Genomic DNA, 22320 nt, shown 5'->3' with positions numbered 1-22320 from the left:
ATATATATATATATATATATATATAAATTTTATGTAATAATATATACAATTTTATGGCCTATAAAAAATATATTTTAATTGGTCAATTCACCCACCATTGTCAGATGTGGCAAAAAGTTCATTTTGCACCATGCAATGTGTTTTCCGATCATTTTAAAAAGCCTTTCCGGGATAATTCATCTTTGTCTTAAGAGGGCCAGTGGAATTTGTACTTCTACTCGTGCGGGCGCAAAAACCGTCCTGTGGCAGACGCACAACATAGCTGAACCCTTCTGAGGAGTTAAAACGAAGCGTGTCCTGTTTCTCTCTCACCTTGTCCTGCTCCAGCTGCTCGATGAGGTTCTTGGCGTCTCCCAGCTGCGTGATCAGCTTCGTCTTCTCTGTAGTGTGGAGTTCCTGGTAAACACACGGATGACAGACGATGAGTGTGCCTTGATGGATCTTAACACATTACTCTCAGAATAATAATCAACACTTATTGAGCATCTATCATAAAGACCCTGGATTAGAAAAAAAGTGAGATGCTTGGAAACGTAGCGGCCAGCTGGAAACGTACTGACCTGAAACTTCAAATTGCAAAATGTGGGGAAAAAAAAAGGTTCGGTTGAATGTCGAACTCTTTGCACATTCAATAAGTCTGGCTACACAAAAGTTGAACTGTTAAGCACATAAACAATGTTAACTGGGGTCTTTTATCATATTTCTGTTGCAATGCACCCAGGAACAAGCCAAAAACACTGTAATGCAAGGCTTTGCAATGGTTAAATGCCTTCATACTGATCTTCCAGATTACTATAGCATATATTTCATGACCAGGTGATTACATTAAAACATCAACCTAGGAGCTGTGAATAATTATCGCTGCCTCCCGCCACAGATAAACACACACACACACACACACACACACACACAAAGCAGGCCACATCCACATCACAGCAGCCCGTGGAGTCGTCGCACCAGACCGACAATCAAACCTCAATTACAGCCCAGGACAGCAGCCAGCGGTTGTGGCGCGTCGCCTCCGCACAGAACGCCACTCTGTTAGGGAACAGCGGTTACTTCCTGTTTCCTGCTGGTTTTCCTGAACTGGAGATTTTGACACTCACAACTCAAAAAAAAATTGCTTTGGAAAAAAGCATCTGCTAAATTAATGAATATAAATGTAAATAAATTTATTTTTTGATCACAGGGTGCAAAATCAACATTTGATCAAGACCAAATGCAAATAAGTCAAAAAATAAAAGTAAAATGTATCATTTCAGTGTTATTTTATATATTATTATTTTTGTATTTGGGTCAAAGACGTTAAGATGTCCGCATTAAAATAAATGGACAAAAGTGATGTCCATAGAAAGCACATTAAATGTAAGTAAAGTGTCTACTTTTAAGGTTTCAAATAAGTTTTAGGAGAACAAAATGTCCAAATTTGGTTGAAATAATGTTACGTTGTCATTCAGTGTAACACAATATTTTTATAAAAATTCAAACAACATGCTTATTCTGAAGTGTACATATTAAAATATATAAAAGAATAAATGAGCATATTAAATTGTATTGTGTTTTAAATGAGTACAAAATTCTTACTGACCAATTGGCAAAACCTAGGATGGTGGCAAATTATAAAAATGTAAAATTACAACTAATTAGTATTTGGTTGTCAAAGTAATTAGTCTTTTAATATGTCATAAAATAAATTTTGTTGTAAATATGCCTGAAAATATTGTTACACTGAATTACATTTTAGTGGGTCTCTTCTGTAAATCAGGGAAAAATGTATGATATTTATTTTTAGCTCAGAAAAACTAAAACTGTTTGTGAAAAACAACAACAATTTAAAGCAGTATTACACTTATCGTTTTTATGCTTAAACCCTTTTTCGTCTTTGACCCATTTATATAAATGCATATTACACAGATATTATTCAACGATAACTGAAATGGCACAAAATAAATGAAAATAAAAGCACAGAAAATGCTTGATTTGATTTTTATTTATGTTCTATTATTTATTATTTTTATGTTTTTAAATATTTGCATTAATTTTTTATTAATTAATTGTTTTTATTATTTTGAAACACTTTTTTATATAAATGTGTGGTGTTTGCACAGGCAAGAATCATTATTACTATTGTTCAAACAATCTGAACAAACTTCTACAGCTTAAAATTAAACTTTGGTGCATAACTATGTGCTTCGGACATGAATGATACCTCAAACTTCGCAGTTTATTGACAAGAGGTTTTACAACGTAATTAACTTATCATTTCGGGCTGGTCTGTGATAAAATACCCGAAAAAATCCTTTATCATAGACTAACATATATACACCTTAAAGTAGACTCTTAACTTGGTCTAGTAAGTAACCACCTAGCAACCAGAACACCATAGCAACCACCAATCAACACCATAACACTCTTCACTCAGAAACTGCTAGTAAATTTCACAAAAAATAATAAAGATACAGCAAGTAAAACACTGAATTAAATGTGAAATTTTGAAGTAGAAAGACAAAGTGTTTTCTGTTAAGTGTAATCTTTGTTTAATTTACAACTTTATTTTTCTCTCCAGTGTACGCCTGTCTTCACAAAATGTAAAAATCTAGTTTTATTCTTCTAGTTTAATTTAAAGCAGCACTTCAGTGTTTCACATAAATCTGAAATGATTTAGTGATGAAGCAAAGTAAATGAAGAGTAAATCACTGAGTTGAGCTTCAGCTGGTGTGTTTTAGTGAGAGCGGGTGTGACGGTGGGATCGGAGGGGCTGTATGTGTGTCCGAACGCTTTTTGAGGCAGTGAGAGGTTAATGTTAACCCTCTGAGCACTGTTCCCACACACAGCACAAACACATCACAGCCGCAGGAAACACACTCACAGCCCTCCGCCCGCTACCTCACAAACAAAACACACACACACACACACACAAATACAGCAGGACCAGCCACACCACCACACACACACACACACACACACACACACACACACACACACCCACACACACACACACACACACACACACACACACACACACACACACACACACACACACACAGTGCCAAACACGCTCCCAAAGACAAGACCATGAATTAATTCAAATAAAATACATTAAACATAAATAAAATAATATTAAAACATGCATGAATAAAATGAAAAAAAAATAATAAAATAATGAAAAAAGTGAAAATAAATTAAAAATAAATAAAACTAAAACTGCATAAATAAAATATAAAATTAAATAATAAATAAAAATAAATCATGTGTGAATAAAATAATGTGACAAAATATAAATTAAAAATAAATTATAATAAAAAATAAATAAATAAAATTAAATATAAAACATGCATATTTTAAAAAATGAATCATATGTAAAAAAAAAAAATCACGTATGAATTAAGTAAAAATGAAAATAAAAAATAAACAACCTAAAATAAACCCTGCATCAATAAAACATAAAAAAAAAGATATGTAAATGTATAAAAGATGTATAAATAAAATAAAATGCAACAAAAAATTAAATACTGAATTTTATATTTAAAAAAATAAATATATATATATATATATATATATATATATATATATAGAGAGAGAGAGAGAGAGAGAGAGATAGATAGATATAACTATGTATGAATAAAATAAAACAATTAAAACAACTACAACAAACTCTGCATGAATTAAATAAAAAATTTACAAAATTAAATAACAAAATTAAAATGTCATTTTGCTCAAGAACACAAAGGTGATAGCTCAATAAATAACCTCATATAGGGTTTGAACCTGATGCCCATCAGTTGCAAGTTCAGGTCTTTAACCACTATGCTACAGCTACCAACTAATAAATCCCTAACCAAACCTAGATGTTCTTCATGTTTTTGTACCTTGATTTTCTCAAGCTCTTGCAGTCTCTCCTGCAGCTGCTGCTGTAAAACCTCGTTCTCGCTGCTCAGCTGAGCACTGCGCTCTTTACTGGATCGAATCATCTCTTTACACCTCTGCAGGAGACTCTCTTGCCTTTTGATTCGCTTCTGAAGCACCTCAAGGTCCACCGTGCTGCCCGGCTCTCCGCTTCCCTCTGCTGGCCACACACACAAAACACAAACAGGTTAAAGACAACTTTAATGTAGAAAAACGTTATGTGTACTTGGAAACCGGCACACACCTGTGTTAAGCATCGAGCCGTCGTCTTTCGAGGGGCTCTGAATGTCAGAGGTCGCGTCAACCGTATCTGTGGACTGAGAGGTCTCATCTTCTGACGAAAGCACACCTCCAGACGCCTGCAGACGTTTCTTCAAGAGAGACACCTGAAGACAAACAGCTTCAGTATCACCTCAGATAACTAGGAGATGCACAACCCAAGATAAACACACGCACTTGTGTCTGAAGCACAGTGATCATCTGGTCCTTCTCCTCCAGAGCAGCATCAAACTCCTCCTGCAGGTGTTTCTTGGCCTGCTGGTCCATCTGTAGCTCCTGAGGAGGAGACAGGAGGCTCAATATCTCAACATTGAAAAAATAGAAAACTATATATTAATAATAAAATCTACAAGTTCTATATTTATGTTACATACTTTATATAAATAATTTGAAAGTATTTAAAGAAATGCATATATATAAATTATATATTAATATCATGTATAAAATATTACATTAAAAATAACAATTTGAAAGAATAAAAAAAAATGTGCATATATAAATAATATTAATGATAAAATATACAAATAACTAATAATATATAATCATCATACAGCATAAAACAAATATAAGCTATATATATGACAATTTATCAAATGAATTAAATACAATAAAAAGCACATTAAATCCATATATTTTTATTTTATTTTACTATTTATTTTATTCATGCATGTACTTTATAAATGTTTTCATGCCAAGGTTATTATAGTTAACTAAAACTAAAAACTTTAAGCTAGTTTATTTCAACATTTATTTTTTAAATTTAGTTTAACTTGAAGTACTATAATGACTAAAATAAAATAAAAAATATATATAGACATGTTTTAAAAAATGACAAAAACACAACATAATTACTAAAACTTTATCTAAAATTAAAATTAAAATATAAAAATAAAAACTGATTCAATAGTATAAAATGGTATTCCTATGGTATACTAAAATAACACAGCTTCATGCATGCCCATCCCTCTCACAATCAATCAAAAGCAGACAGACAAAACACTCTGCAAACATCTGAAACTCTGTGATGAAGAATTAATGTGTGTGCCAGACGAACCTCCCTGAGCTCTCCTATTCTTCTCAGGGATTTATCTTGACTCTGGCTGAGGATGGCCTGAGAGACAGAGACAGAGACAGAGACAGATACACACACAGAGAGAGAGAGAGAGAGAGAGAGAGAGAGAGACAGAGACAGAGACAGAGACAGAGACAGAGACAGAGACAGAGACGGAGACAGAGAGACAGAGACACACACACACACACACACACACACACACACACACACACACACACAGAGAGAGAGAGAGAGAGAGAGAGAGAGAGAGAGAGAGAGAGAGAGATGAATGACAGACTAATATCAGCGCCAAACCTCACAGCACAGCAAATACAGCAAGTCATTAAAAAGGATAAACATCAGGAAAACATTCCTCCAGCAGCACGTAAACTACAGTCTTTTATTCTGCAGCATCGACTGAATATGAAATTACCTGAGTTTTCTCTTTATCCCGCAGTACAGTTCGGTAGGCTGTTACCAACTAAGAGAGGAAAAAGAGAGAGAAAACAGTCTATTAATAATGATCAACTCTTTTCACAAATCAAACAGTCCCATTCCCAAATCAGGGATCACAGAAGTGTATGATCTACACTACTGACTACTTGATTAGTTCTGCCACTAGTCAATGCATTGGGCATGACTTAACTAGTTGAAGGTCAAATATTGAAAGCAAGAGGACAATTCCTCTTTTTAGTGGTGGGCAATAAGTGCAACTTTATAAAGCTTAAAAAAACACTACTATAAAATATATTTGAAAAGGTTCTTCTGACATCATCTAAAATAAAATAAAACACATCTAAAGTAAAGGTGGGAATTTTAATTTTGTCATGTGCTTAATAATAATAACAACATAAATCTATCTTCAGTTAGCACTGATTGGACTTTAGTATTATTTTAGAATTATTTATGCACTACTTGTTAATATTTTGAATTAGCTTTTATTTTTAGGTTTTGAGATTTTCACTTAGTTTTTATTTAAATTTTAGTATAAGTTTTTATAATTTTGTTACATTAATAGATTTGTATTCATGTTTTAATTTGAGCAATTTTATGATGAATGGATCACTTTACTACTTGAGCTGACATTTATACATTTCAGCTATCTGCCAATTTTCACTTAAATTTATTCTAATTTTTAAGTTTGTTTAAATTTTTTTTATATCATTTTCTGTTTCCATTTTAATATTAAACTTGTTATGAGTTTTGTCATTATTATTTTTAATATTTTATAAAGCTTTAATTAATTTTTATTTCCATTTTAATTTCAGTAATTTTAGGATGGATTTAGTTGGATGGATGGATGGTTTTAGTATTTCAACTTATTTCAGTTAGTTGCCAATTTTCGTCTAAGCTAGTTACAATTTTTGTTTAAATTTTTTTTATTTTATGCCTTTCAAATAATTTATTTTCTTTCTTTCAATTACTAAAAATAATTTTAATAGTTTCACTTTTGGTTAACAATAACAAGACTGTTTCATATTATAACAGCGGGTCTCATTTGACATAAACATGATGTCAGGAATAACAAAGATGATCCATTACATCCTGGCCATGTATACAGTACAGTATGTGTTTTTCCTAAATCATTTCATGTTACCAGCAGGAAGTTCTTCAGTGTTGTCTGGGACACATCACCAATTACTCCACAATGGTAATCTGGCATTAAGTACACCTGACTGCTTCCTGAAGTAGACTGAGTGCCTGGATCAGGTGTAAACAGGTCAGATAATCCACATACTGTCAGAGCAGTGCATTATCTCAGAGATCTGTTCATCTGAGCAGCTCTGGTGTGTCATGATTAATATGCAGAGTCAGTACTAGAGGCCTGAGCTCTCCTTCAACAAAACAGACTTGTTCAAATAATCTCTTAATGAGGGTTTAACCATATGCAGCGCATGTTCATGCGGCAAAGATTATCGATTTATTGCTTCGCCATTCTCTCAGGACACATTCTACAGCAGAGGAAACACAGCGATTACAAATGAGCCAAAGAGCTTTCACTGAAAAATAACAGCGTTACAACTCTTTTATATTCAGTTTGTGCTTTAATTTGCATTTAACTCTATGCATCAGGAATGGGGGAACTTAAGATTCGGTGGCTTGCTGCTACAAGTCCAATTAATCAGCCATTATTTGGAAATGTCTACAAAGTCTGTTTGAGCACTTGCAATATTTCTGAGGAAGTGGAAGCTTCTGGTTAAATTACTAATGGATAACAAAGATTGCAGTTTCCATCTCAAGTAAGCATGATTTAAGTGAATTAACCCTTAAAAACTGGACTATACGCCACTCTGAATGAATGCAATCTGCTATATGGCACGTAATTAAGAAACAAATCTTTTGAATTAGACGCTCAACAATACTAGAAGCATCTAAAATAGTGTTGTAACATTTGTACAATTGCATGATTTGACGTATCAATACAAGTCTGGAGCAGACCTGTTGCACAGATCACAGACTGACAAGATAAAAGTTGACTTTTAATGCACTGCTCGCTCACTGCACACTCAACTCTTTAATGTACAAAAAGCAATAATATCAGACATGTGTCCAGATTCATGAACAGGTAGGGAGATCATAAATCTCATATATATTAATCAAAATGTTACTTAAAAAAAAAAAAAAATGCATCAAGTCAAAGTTTTGACATTAAATGACAATAAAAGCTGTTTGCATCTTATGGTAAGAAGTCTTCAAGGCCACATAAGTCAAAAAAAATAGTGCATTTGTAGTGTAAACAGGAACAACAACAAAAAAGGTAAATGTGACTTTTTATCTCACAATTCAGACTTTTTCCCCTCAGAATTGGAGATATATACTCAGAATTACAGGATATGAATTGTGAGATATAAACTCTGAATTGTGAAAAATGAACTCTGAATTTGCGAGATACAAATGAGCATATTTATTATTATATAACAAGCTTGTTTGCACCACGGAATTAAAAATAAATCATTATGACTTTTACCTTGTTTCTGCAAATGTGAGTTAACATTTCCCAATTCTGACTTTTCTGACAATTCAGGCTTTTTTCTCAGAATTCTGAGATAAAAAATTTGCAATTGCAAGTAAAGTCCCAGTTGTGAGATTTAACCTCACAATTGACAAAAAAAAGTCAAAATTGTGATGCACAAAGTTTATTTATTTATTATTTATTTTTTCTGCAAATGTGAGTTAACATTTCCCAATTCTGACTTTTCTGACAATTCAGGCTTTCTCAGAATTCTGAGATAAAAATTCGCAATTGCAAGAAAAGTCCCAGTTGTGAGATTTAACCTCACAATTGACAAAAAAAAGTCAAAATTGTGATGCACAAAGTTTATTTATTATTTTTTAAAATAAATAAAAAGGTAATTGCTTTTACCTTGTTTCGTGATTTGTGAGTTTACATCTCATAATTCTGACTTTTTTCTCAGAATTGCAAAGAAAAAAGTCTGAATTGTGAGACAAAATGTTGCAATTACCTTTCATTTTTTTATTCTGTGATAGAATGAGCTTCCATAATGACAACCTACATATCTAACAAGTAAAAACTGTGCCAAAACAAGATATACTGAAGCTTTTGACTTCTTGCAAAAGTAGTATATGTACTCTAAGACCCTCCCCAGAAAATCACTGCATCAACTGATCATAATTAGATCTGATCACAAATCAGCAAACTGTCTCGACTAATCACAAGCGATCAGATCACCCGAAATGAACGTTTATCCCAAGGCCGCTCACCTCGGAGTACTTCCCCCTGTAATTGCCGAGGCTTCTCTCCAGCCGGTGCAGGCGGTTCAAGAGCTGCTCTTTAGACAGACTCTCAGCGCTGCCGGGCGAATCCTCTGCCTCGCTCTCGATGTCTGACGGAGGGTCGAACGCCGGCGACGACTGGGCCTCATTCTCTCCGACGAGAGTGAGCGATTCTCTGGAGGAGCTTCTGACCAGACTGTCCCGGGAGCCGGAGCGGAAGAGCCCTTCACCGCGGGCCGAACCCCGGAGCAAAGACTCCACGGAAGAAACCTTCTGCTGCAGCTTCTGGGCCAGAGACTGAGACAACGAATACTTTGAGTATACAAGCATTCTAAATAATGAGAATTAGATATAAAATAAGTAGATTCTGCTTAAGGTCAAAGATTCAAACTGTGATCAAGCCTATAACTAAAAAATGACAGCAATGACCAGTCGTGAAACGATTCACATCAGAAATCCTACACAACTACACAAATGAGCTGCCACCAAAAAGATACATTTACATAGAATAAATATATATTTACAATATATGATATACTTAATGTTTATTATATAATTTCTTAATTTTATCATTTTACATTTTTATTTATATATAATTTACATAATATATGCTAACTGTAAATTGGTATTTATGCACACATAATTTGTTGTACGGCCTAATAATTATGCAACAGTACTTTTTTACTGTATACAATAATGATAACTTCTTTTGAGGGAAAATGTTTAATTGTCATGAAAAAAATGCAAAAGGGAGATGCAATGTCTGTCTGACACATACAGTAATGTGCAAAATCAATTTTGTTCAATTTGTTCATATTTTTGAAGGAAGTTTCTTCTCAGCAAGGCTACATTTATTTGATAAAAAATACATTAAAAACAGTAATATTGTGAAATATTTTTACAATTTCAAATAACTGTTTTCTATTGTAATATATTGTAAAATGTAATTTATTCCTGTGATCAAAGCTGAATTTTCAGCATCATTACTCCAGTCTTCAGTGTCACATGATCCTGATGCTGATTTGCTGCTCAAGAAACATTTCTTAAACAGTTATGCTGCTTCACATTTTTGTGAAAACTGATCGTTTTTTTTTTTTAATTCTTTGATGAATAGAAAGTTCAAAAGAACAGCATTTATTTCTTTAAATGACTTTGCTGCCATGTATGCAAACAAAAGAAATCTGCATCAGACACAGTGTATAAATAGTTTTGGTGCTTCAAATAATCTGCAATGTCATTTAGTCACTTCAGATGCAATGTGAAAGGGTCTTAGGTCTAATTTGAAAAGTTCATGAATGCTAAATACATTAAAGCATATTAACTATTACTTGCCTGAGGAGAAGCGATTTCATCCCCGTTCACACTGCCTCTCGGAGAGCTGCCGGCCGCTTTAATGCTCTGCATCAGAACAGAACAGACAAGCATGAATGAAAGTGTCTTTCTGCAATCAACAGTTCAGGTTAGTATTCCTCAGGCCCATCGTGCTGCACCCCGATTACTCTGGGAGCAATATTAGTTTTGCTACGAGAAATGCAGGGGCTTCTGGTTACACCAACTCTAACCTCATGCAACTCGGAGAGGAACACATGGGGTTAAACACAAACGTAGACAGCATAACTACTGCGTTACACAAACGAGGAGTTAAACACAGCAGCACTACACTAGGAGTTCGGCAGGAGTTAGACGGCCACAGCGTTCTCCCTGAGGCAGACGAAAGAAGTCATGGGTAATGTTACTCGGTTTATAATGATGGACATGAGAAAGTATCAACATCATGATATTCTACTTCAGAACTGAATGATTTTTAAATACAAAAAATATGTAAAAAAGCAGCACACACACACACTGTATAATTATTTCGTTTTCAGGTATAACATTGTCAACAAGGCACTTTGGCGAGAATTTACTCTTTTTAACGTCCAATTAATGCTGTCCCAGTCTTAGCAAAGATTTACATTTTACAGTCCAACATTAAATATAGTATAAGTTAGAGAAGTCATAAATTTAGAAAGGGATGAAAAAAGAAATGCATTTAATGAATTTAAAATAATGCATAAAATAAATAATAATAATAATAATACTGCTGTTGATTTTCATATCATTATAAATAATAAAAATATTATTATTATTAATAATATTATTATAATATATAGTAATAATACAAATATTATCTAATAATAAAATATATTATCATTTATAATAATAAGATTAATACCAATACTAAAATTTAAAATAATAATTTATATTACTGCTACTACCACTACAAATACTATTAATAATAATATTATTTATTTATTATTATATGAATAATATTAATATTATTCTAAAAAATTATAATTTTGATGATACATTTTTACTAGTAATAATGATAAAATATATTTATAAAACTAAGAATATTAATAGTAATAATAATAATAATAATATAATATTAGTTAAACTAAAATCTAATAATAACAATGATAATAGTTTTTATTTATTATTATAATACTAATTGTAATACTAATAATAATACTAATCAGCATATTATTATTGCACAGTTTACACTTGGCTCACATGCCTATAATTGACAGACATGTAATTCAGTAATATAGTTCCTATAACTACTAAACTAATCTAGTTGTGGGAGGCATTCCTACAGCGAACACAAAACCACTGTTGCGTTGATCAGTTCATCTGAACGCTGCCGTAAACAGCAAGAAACGAAGAACTTGATTACCAACAGAAGCACACCATATTTCAGTTAAAATATAAATCACTGCACATTAGAGGATTGATTCATCTATTAATGCAAAATGATGGGTTTAAATTTCTTTTCGTATTTCGAAAACAGCGTTTTGATGCAAGCAAGTCGTATTTACATCAAAAGCTCACTTTCTGTTTGCTGTACATACAGAAGGCAATCCCTAAACACTTCAGGCCAAACGTAATAAAAATACAACTAATAAGACAGCATTATCAGACATTTTGCACTTTGATAACCTAAAGAACACAACATTATACACAATCAATTTTAGCAAATAAACGTGCTTTCAGTTTAGCATGTAAGCTGAATTAAACACATTTGTATATGCCAGACAAGGCCAGGGAAACTTTACTATGTGCTGAAAAACAAATGTTTACACATCACAGTGCTCAGGGTGTAAAGTGTCAATGAAAAGGACACACATCCACAGGATAGCATAATAATTTTGCCCATTTCTCCCCAATGAACATTATAACGAGGCCAGTAATACATCAGATCACATGATCAGTGTTTATTTGATGTGATTGGCTGTGCTGAATGTCAGCTGATGTGTGTGTAATGAGCTCAGGTGTATGTGCAGGTGATTATCCGTATCATTATGATCAGTCAGAGCTGAGCCTCTCTCCACAATCACAGTAAATGTAGTGGAAGAGCAGCCTGTTACCGTGTAAAGTGGCCTTACTGTAAAACTGTGCCTCCTAAAACAAATTACAGATACACAGGGCTGTAAAAGGATTAAATATATTGGCTTCTTTTTTATGCTTCAGATCAGTGTATTATGTGTAAATGTGTACACGTACATAAATCAGTGTATATGTATTATCTTATATTATTTTATAATTTCCAATTTAATATTACTTAATTATATTATTGTGATGTTAAATATGTCTGTAAAGTTTTGACTTGAATCATAGTCTTGGACTATTTATAAAAATAAAATAAAAAATACAATATAAATATACCACAATAAAATGTGTAATATAAATAAATATATAAGATATAGATTTTTTTTAATATATGATAAATATCATATTGAAATTATATTATTAAATTATAAATTATATTATATGAAATAAATATTAATATAATATTGTAACATAATAATAAAAATATAAAAAAAAAAATATATATATATATACACACACACACACAGTGGGTACGGAAAGTATTCAGACCCCCTTAAATTTTTCACTCTTTGTTATATTGCAGCCAGTTGCTAAAATCATTTAAGTGATTTAATTTATAAATTAATAAATAAATTAATTTTTTTCCTCATTAATGTACACACAGCACCCCATATTGACAGAAAAACACAGAATTGTTGACATTTTTGCAGATTTATTAAAAAAGAAAAACTGAAATATTATGACAAAAATCATAATTGTCGATTATTCCCTTGAAATAGTAATTGCGATTATTAATTTACAATTAAATGAATAATGTTTACACCTTTGTTTGAAGCAACTGCATGCAATATTTTTATATGAAAATAAACAAGCTGAAAACACTAACTGAAAAACTTTTATTGCTTTTCTATAGTATTAAGCCTCAAATGTCAACTATACATCGGATTGGTTTCTCTTTAAAGGGGTCTTAAGATGCTGCTAAAAAGAACATTATTTTGTGTATTTGGTGTAATGAAATGTGTTTATGTGGTTTAAAGTAAAAAAAAATACATTATTTTCCACATACCACTAAGCCTCAAATGTCAACTATACATCGGATTGGTTTCTCTTTAAAGGGGTCTTAAGATGCTGCTAAAAAGAACATTATTTTGTGTATTTGGTGTAATGAAATGTGTTTATGTGGTTTAAAGTAAAAAAAAATACATTATTTTCCACATACCACAACGCGTCGATTTTTACAAAGCTCATCGTTCTGAAAAAGCGAGGTGTGCTGTGATTGGCCAGCTATCCAGTGCGTTGTGATTGGCCGGATACCTCAAGCGTGTGACGGAAATGTTACGCCCCTCACCATACTGTTGATGCCGTGTCCCGGCCGGAGCGACGAGACAAACATTAAAACCCATTACAAACTAGGCATTTGTTGCATCCAGTGGGGACATAATTACTGATTACAATGACTTCTACTATCTTTTTACGCGTTGCGTTGCATCACACCGCGTAAACATAAAACCCTGTCTGCATTTGTGATCAGAGAAATGACAAACAACAAGCCCTACTCTACACTGCTCAAAACTCGCGTTTGAATCATCAGTGGCAAATCCTTTCAATGAAAACGTACTTACGTGAGTCAGAACTGCCATTTTAGTCTAACGTTACTCTTCCAGGATCAGTAAACAGTCCTCCATAAAATGTGCTGCACACGTCTGGATATTTGTTTTAGGTAGGTGTGGCTGACTCTTAACTTTTATAAAGAATATCTCTTTGGATTTGAGACTTTAGTCTTTGCAACTTTACAGATCTTCTTTATGCACCAAGAGCTTGTAACACTCCAAAGAGAAAGGAAAAATTGAAATCGCATCATATGACCCCTTTAAATAAAAAGGTAAACATATGCATGGTATTATAATGTTATACTAAAACTGCAATTAAAACAATGGAAAAACCCTTAAGATAACATGTAAGGGAAAAAAGCATCTTAAGCATGCAGAATAACGTAAGTGGACTTTGAACGATTAATTACTGTTTTGAATGATTATGTAATTGTGGCATCTATATATATAATAAATATAATTATATAATCGAATATATATATATATACACGATTATGCGTGTGTGGTAAATTTATATCATATAATATATTATATCACTTACCTGATTAACATAACTGTTAGATCCTCCTTGAGTCACTTTTAAAATTATTCAAAATTTTTTCAAAAGTAAATGAGCGTAAAATAACTAAAGCGCGACACTTTGTTAAATGCACTGGGAAACATTGACACGAGTCATGCAAAAGCACCTTCAATGATCCAAATTTGGAAACACCTTTAAACAAAGAATTTGCCAAATTAATTTCACAAGGAAATCAAAAGAACTCTCAGGGAACAGCAAGGGAACATTCAATCTATGAGGATACTACTTAGGGAACGAGGCAGGGAATCCACAGCATTATCTAACACTACGGAAATAACATTCATTCCCTGGAGATGCCAAATTAGAGGAACCATCCCGAGGTCCAAAAACGGAGAAAAGCAACTGCCATCCCACAAACCAGGCCTAACGAGGAACGCAAGATATTAGATGCAGGGGTTAGGAGCGAGATGCCTTTGAGTTATGCAGAGACGCTCAAGAAGAAAAGCTGCAAGCAGGTGTTACTCAGCCGGCCTCCTCTAGCCTATAACCTCCAAAGGCATCGCAGACGGGATGGGGACACAGGGTTGCTTTTATTTCTCGAGGGGTGAGGAAGAAGAGGCGATGTGTGAGGACAGACTCACCGCACTGGGCACCTGGGCCGCTTTGGGTCGATTTGAGTGGTCCAGAGCAAAGATAGTATACTCAGAGAGAAAAGCAGGCTCTGCTATCATCCCAGCCAGCAGCTGAACGACCCCCCCACACGAGTCAACGCATTAATGACGGGACCGAGGAGTGAAGAGCAATGAGAAAACAACACAATGAGTGAGACGAGAGAAAAAGAGCCAGAGGATGAGAGAATGACATCTGTGGAAACAGAGAGAGATTTGAGACAGCGGATCCACACCGAGGCTGCAGACCTACGCTATTTGATGTCTCTACCGAACCTGATTTTGATTCTCTTGAATGTGACTGGCATCAAATCGTGATATTCTGTGTACAGAGACATCAAAAAGGTAAATCTAGCAGTCTTTGGCACAGAAGAAATTAGGGCTCAAAAATAAGGATGAGTTGACAAAGCTGTGTTGTCACTTTATTTTACGTTCAATGATGATGTACAAAGTTTTTGAATTAAGTCTGAACTAAATATGTCTGTAAAGTTTTGACTTTAGTGATAGTCTTGGACTCAAACCTTTTTTTTTCTTTCAAAAATATAAAAAATATAAATATAAATTACATATGTAAACATAATAGAAAATATGTAGTACAATAAAATCTATAATATAAATACATATGATATAAATACAATATTGAAATTATATTATATAAATGTATATAAATTATACTATTACATGAAATAAATATTATAATATAATAAAATACAATAAAACATTATATAAATTACATTATATAACATATTCACTTTTAATATAAATATGTAAATATAATAAATATTATTTACATATATTACTTTATATATAAATAAATATTATATAAAATATTTACATTGAAATATATATAATTTTTGTTCATATTTAAATATTTTTTTATATATATTTTCGATTTCCTTTTAATTTTAACGTTTTTGCTTTTTTTTTTTTTTTTTATATGAGTGTTTTTGGTCAGGTTAACTATAATAATCCTGTGTATCTTTTATATGCTGTACTGTTGTATTTTTTTAATTATTATTTTTATATATATATATATATATATATATATTTTCCATTTTATACGTCTTTATTTCATTTTTTTATATAAAAAAAATTCAACAGGGATGCATTAAATTGATCAAAATAGAAATCTTTTGTAACATTAACACAGGACAGAGTTTAAATCGGTGTTTAACTGTACTGATTTCGACATAGACACAACCAAGTAAAATAGTTTTTTAACATGAAAATAAATAAATTGTTACCACAACTTCACATTATAATTAAACCAAACAGACTTGTATTTCAACTCTTTCAAGTAGAAGTGTAACCTTTCAATATCAAGTCTGTTTAGGGAAAGATGCTGAAGAGCTCTGGTTAACAGCTCGGGCTGGTCTGTGGCTCATTAAAATACTTGACAAGCAAGAAATGATCATGGAAACGTGGTATTAATAAGGTAACTTCGAAGAATACCACGGTACATGTCCAAAACACTATAGCGGTGCCATACTATTATTTAAATATGCAGCTGGGGTTAGTACCATGAAAATACCATTATGCATGAATGTGGTAATCACTCAACAACACCATGGTAAATATCAAAGTACCATATTATATCCATCTGATTGCTTCTTGGTACTCTTTTGTTAGTGTATATGTACTCCGCTAGTTTATTAACGATTTTAAACGCAAACATTGTAATTTAAATACGTTTAATTCAGTATTAAGAGTGTTAGGCTTCATAACTCTAGTGCATACTCGATGTTGTGTTGTGTTTTGTTAGCATACATGCTACATGAGCAAAGTGCACTGACCTGCGCGCTGCTCCGCTGAGGCGACTGCTCCTCGATCACCTTCTGCTTCAGTTTCTTAAACATCACTCCATGCGATTATTGTCACGTCAGGAGAGATTTTACTGTCCGATTAGCTGTATGAGAAACTTAATGTACGTGAGGTTGAGAGCAGTGCGCAGATGCAGCTGACGTGGAGGAAAAGTGAACAGCTACGGGTCCACGAGAGGCTCAGAAAGGACGAACGGGAATTTTTGACTCGCATATTTCAGTAGAACATGAACTGAGACGGTGTTATAATAACATAAACAATGTCGTGTCTTTTTCCTCTGTTCTTAGAAATTACACTCAGTCTTGGGTTTTTTGAAGTCAACAGAAATACACTTTATTTCAACAATGAGAATGAAGTGGAGAATCTCTGCAGAGAACATCTCCAGAACTTCTTTGAATCTTCCTTTTTATACATTTGGATTTGGAGGCGTGGGGTAAATATTCCATACAGTTTTTCCATACATATAATGGTTCCTTTGTGCATATCATTCTCCCTAGAGACAAAAGCCTTGTTATGTTAAAGAAAGCCCCCCACTTATGGTTTTTACAGATGTTTCTCATCTTAGGTCTGTACTCTCTGCCACGTAGGCATGTTTTTACACACAGGCATATAGGATTATAATGGAAGTATAACTAGATATATTAATGGCTAGATTCGCCTTGATTATACTTGATTAATTCCTATTTGGATTAATAAAAATCTTCTACAACAACACTTTGATATATAACATGCTACTTAAATTCATGTACCTGGGTATTTTCTAAGAATACCATAGTAGTTCTATAGATTGTTAATGATAATAGTTATATTTTAATAAATAACTATTGATTTCCTAAGTTGTCTTATGATCAAAAACCTATATATATAGTTCTGTAAAAACGATTAAACGCGATTAATCGCACCCAAAATAAAAGTCTGTGTTTAGGCCTACATGATATTTGTGTGTGTATTGTGTATATATATAAATACACACACCTCGTGTATATATTTAAGAAATATATATGTTCATATTTATATGTGATTTATATATATAACTATAAATATATATAACATATATTTCTTAAATATATACATGTATGTGTATATTATATCCATATATAATATGTATATTATTGTCAATGATAATAGTTTTATTTTAACATAAATTGAACAAAATATAATAAAATGTTAATAAAAGAATATAATTTAAAAGGCAGATAATTATTTTGTATTTTATTGACGACAGCATACATTTCAATGTTGATTTATAAGTAAGTATTAACTGACGTGAATTCAAACACATTTCAACTGAAAGTCGGTCATGTGCATATCATAATTCGACTTGAATAACTTGGCAAAATTAAAGTTTATTTTGTATTTTATTTGCATGAATGATCCTTATTGATAAATTGCTTGTGTTTTTGTAATGTAAACCCAATTACTGCACTAACAAACTGAAACTGGCTGGATAATTACACATTTTGCATGATCATAAATAACCTTTAACCTGTCTTTAACAATTATCTCCCAGTGTTTTCATTAGGGATGAGAGTCTGGCCTCATTTTTCTCATTCTTATATAATCAAATTCAGCATGAGACTCTGTGTGTGGTCTTTCTCAGGGGTTAAAGGTCACAGACTCTATCACAAGGGAAGCTGAAGTTTTACCCACTTGAACTCTGAGCAAAGCACCAGGTTTCTCCAAAGGGACTGTCACTGCAGAAACTGCACCGTAATTCATTGTATGATTAAAAACAACACGTTATATACGGATGAGAAGTCTAGGTAATGCATATTCACACATGATCTGTTCAGTGGGTCAGTGTTGTTTGCGCTTTTACACATTAGTATTGCTCTCCATTGAATCTAATCGCTGTCTAGCAGAAAAAAACGAGATATTAAAGAGATCTCAACTGTGATTTTTCTTTCTTTTTTGGTTTAATGTTGCACATACTCTTGAGAAGCTCTAGGGGGCGCTCACTATAACTGTATTAAAGCTGTAGTGTCTTTATGGGAACACTAATAAAACATCACATCAAGAGTGTCTCATAATATTTAAGATTATGTCATTGAAAACCCATTATTGATCAACCATTATATTAAATATTGTAGAGATTTTCTGTTTTTTTTTTCATTTCTTTTTTCTTTTACCTTTATTTATATAGTGCTTTATACAATACAGAGTGTCAAAGCAGCTTTACAGTGTTAAACAGGAAAATGTTTGTCAATAATGCAAGAGGACAATAACAAACAACTTTTCAGTTAAAGTCAGTTCATTGATGATTCAGTGATGTCATCATCCAGCTCAGCTCTCTTCCAATAGTATCTGTGCAATCAAGCCGACAATATTGCCAGAAATTAAGCGTCCCCAACTAAGCAAGCCAAAGGCGACAGTGGCAAGGAACCAAAACTCCACTGGTGACAGGAATGGAGAAAAAAAAAAACCTTTGGAGAAACCAGGTTCAGTCGGGAGGACCAGTTCTCCTCTGGCCAGACGGAACCAGCATGGCATGGCTTAATTCCAGGCTGCAACACATGTCAGATTGTGCAGAGGACTTGTCAGTGCAGAGCTGACAGAACCGGGCTGATATGGTCATACTTCCTGGTTCTGGTAAGAACTCTAGCTGCTGCATTTTGGACCAGCTGGAGTCTGTTTATTAAGCACGCAGAGCAACCACCCAATAAAGCATTACAATAATCTAACCTTAAGCATAGGTTGTAATTTAGATATATTTTTAAGATGGAAAAATGTGGTTTTTACAAATGCTAGAAACATGGTTTTCAAAGGAAGGTTTGCTACCAAATAGCACACCTAATTGATGATGAAGAATTGACAGAGCAGCCATCAAGTGTTAGACAGTGTTCTAGGTTATTACATGCAGAGGTTTTTTTCAAACACCTAGCGGTCCTAGTACTGAGCCTTGTGGTACTCCATATACTGTACTTGTGATCGATATGATATCTCTTCATTCACTGCTACGAATTGATGACGGTCAGATAAGAAAGATTTGAACCAAGCCAATGCAATTCCACTAATGCCAACATAATTTTATAGTCTACTCAATAGAATGTTGTGGTCGATGGTGTCAAACGCAACGCTAAGATCCAGTAGCACTAATAGAGAAATGGATGATAAGAGCAGGTCATTTATAACAACTCACTGTACATATACAGTTTTAATATTAATATTTGCTTTACTGTTTGTATTTTTTCAGTAAATTATGATATTTAACAAACTTTAACTAAATTAAAAGAAATTATTTAATTGTTTTTATTTCAGCCAAGGCAACACTTCTCATTTTCATTTAGCTTAATTAAAATAACTAAAACTGAAACAAAAATTAATAAAAAATTATAGACATTTTAAACAAATAAAAACAAAAACAGACAATATAAAAATGAAAAACGAATTCAAAATATTAATTAATTAGACATTTTTTATAGCCCTGCATTTCATTATGAAAAGTCCCAATAAATTTACATCAAAAGCACAGGTCATTAGTATTAGTACTGTGTGTTGCATTAATAACCTCCTTTGCATGAGTTTGAGTACTCACTAGTGATGGACATAATGCTTCAGCGTCATGAGCGATCAATGATCAGCAGCAGGTTTCTGTCAGGTTGCAGGTCTGTCTCCATCCTTCATGCTGCTAATGTCACCACTGGCTGCATACGGGAAACAATCTATCAATGTCCGAATGCTGCATGTTCAAAATGCTGTATCCAGAAGGACCAATACACACTTAGATTTAATATCCTGCACTATAATGTGCTTACAGTCATTTTCTGTGTATCAGATGTTATGTCAACCGATTATCATGTTAGAGTTTTTACGGTTATCATTTTTAGTGCATTTTTTGTTGCATGTTGAGAGCACTACATTTTATCATAAATGTATCATATTATAAAAGTTGAAAGGTGTTTCAAGACAATCAGAACTATTTGAATAAAACGCACACTTATCTAAAAATAAAAAAAAAACAAAAATGTAAAGGTTAGCATTTCAACCCTACCTAAGAAGGGCAACTTTGCTTTTGCAAAAAAAATAAAAATTCTCCCCCACCTCAGATATGATAGTTATTGTTATTGCATTGGACTGAAACTTGCTGACTAAATACAATTTATTTTATTAAGTGATAAAATAAATCCCCCCCCCCACTTTGTTACACTTTTCAGAAAACAATAACATTTTAACAAAATATGCATTCGTTAACTATCATAGATAGATAGATAGATATTATTTCAGTGATATTTTCATCATAAACACATCTCATATTATTATAGCCTATATCATCTCATATTATTATCTTATGTTTGTTTAATGTTAAAGCAATCAATAAGATGACTCCAACATTTGCTTTTTTGCTTTTTATTGCACAGGAAAGTAAAGACAGAAAATGTGAGGGAAAGAATGAAGAACAGGACTGAAACATGACAAGCTTCAAACTCAACATACTGTACTGCATGTGATGTGTCACGTGCATGTGCATGAGAATTAACTGCACATCAACATGTCAGCTTTGCTTAAGTCTTCTCTCTGTCCTTCTGTTTGACCTCTTTACATTTAAAGAATGAAATCACAATGTCAAATTACATCCATCGTCATGTAACCACAGGGTATCCATGCATCTTCCCTGCAGCGTACACATACATGTGATTTCTGTGAGTAACATGTCCTATTTAAGGTTCGTCAAATCATATTCCTGCAGATTTGTGTCAGAAACCTGTTAAATTCAGCATTAATACAAAGGCAGGAAAGCAATATTGCCATTATCTAAATGCATAACATCCAGTCCCCGAGGAATTTAAGGCGGGGGCAGTTTATGATTGCATTCAATATCATCACTAAATTTGTTATATATGCATTACAATTTCATTTTGAAAAGTGTAAATTTTAAGTTTTTTTTTCAGTTGCCCAAAGTAAATATACAGTGTAAATTCAATGCACTTTTATTATCCCAGCCCCAGTCAAACCATAATGAAATTGTGCAAACTGTAATTTAACTACAGTGATATACAGTATAGCAATATGATTTAAGTAGTAAATCCAGCAGCATCAGCAGATTTTGAAACGCCATGAAATGACAGACGTCAGTCGTTTTTCGCCTCTCGTTTGCATAAAGTTGAACATTAGTGCACTTTTCTTGACATTCTCACCATGCTATCAATCCCACAATCCCCAGTGTGAGCCTGGTCTTCGCACCAATGGATGTGCGTCGTTAGCCCGTTCTTTATCTGGAGGCAAAAACAGTTTAATTTCTTTCTCCCCTTTTAAAAAATATCCCCTGTGTGTCCTCAAGGAAACAACCTTTAACATTATTCATTGTTTTCATCACCTTCTTTTCTGAGCCTATGAAATATTCATCCAATACAGAGTATCAGT

At 33.0% G+C, this 22320-nt stretch overlaps 1 protein-coding gene across 1 annotated transcript in view; it reads right to left on the bottom strand.

Annotated features, from left to right (window-relative positions):
• Nucleotides 1-9301, bottom strand: part of LOC107585443 (golgin subfamily A member 4) — a 29790-nt gene extending 20489 nt beyond the window's left edge. Inside the window, exons 1-7 of the mRNA XM_016272460.1 lie at nucleotides 8960-9301; nucleotides 5670-5717; nucleotides 5240-5296; nucleotides 4363-4461; nucleotides 4151-4292; nucleotides 3870-4066; nucleotides 313-396 (exon numbers count right to left, since the gene is read on the bottom strand). Of these exons, the coding sequence (XP_016127946.1) occupies nucleotides 313-396; nucleotides 3870-4066; nucleotides 4151-4292; nucleotides 4363-4461; nucleotides 5240-5296; nucleotides 5670-5717; nucleotides 8960-9301 (969 nt within the window). The remainder of the gene's footprint in view (nucleotides 1-312; nucleotides 397-3869; nucleotides 4067-4150; nucleotides 4293-4362; nucleotides 4462-5239; nucleotides 5297-5669; nucleotides 5718-8959) is intronic.
• Nucleotides 9302-22320: the final 13019 nt, after the last annotated feature.

This window comes from Sinocyclocheilus grahami, unplaced genomic scaffold (genome assembly GCF_001515645.1).
Source record: "Sinocyclocheilus grahami isolate Dianchi unplaced genomic scaffold, SAMN03320097.WGS_v1.1 scaffold70.1, whole genome shotgun sequence".
NCBI classification, from domain to species: Eukaryota; Metazoa; Chordata; class Actinopteri; order Cypriniformes; family Cyprinidae; genus Sinocyclocheilus; species Sinocyclocheilus grahami.
The sequence above is the reverse complement of the archived record's forward strand: the minus strand, read 5'-3'. Positions and strand labels throughout refer to the sequence as shown.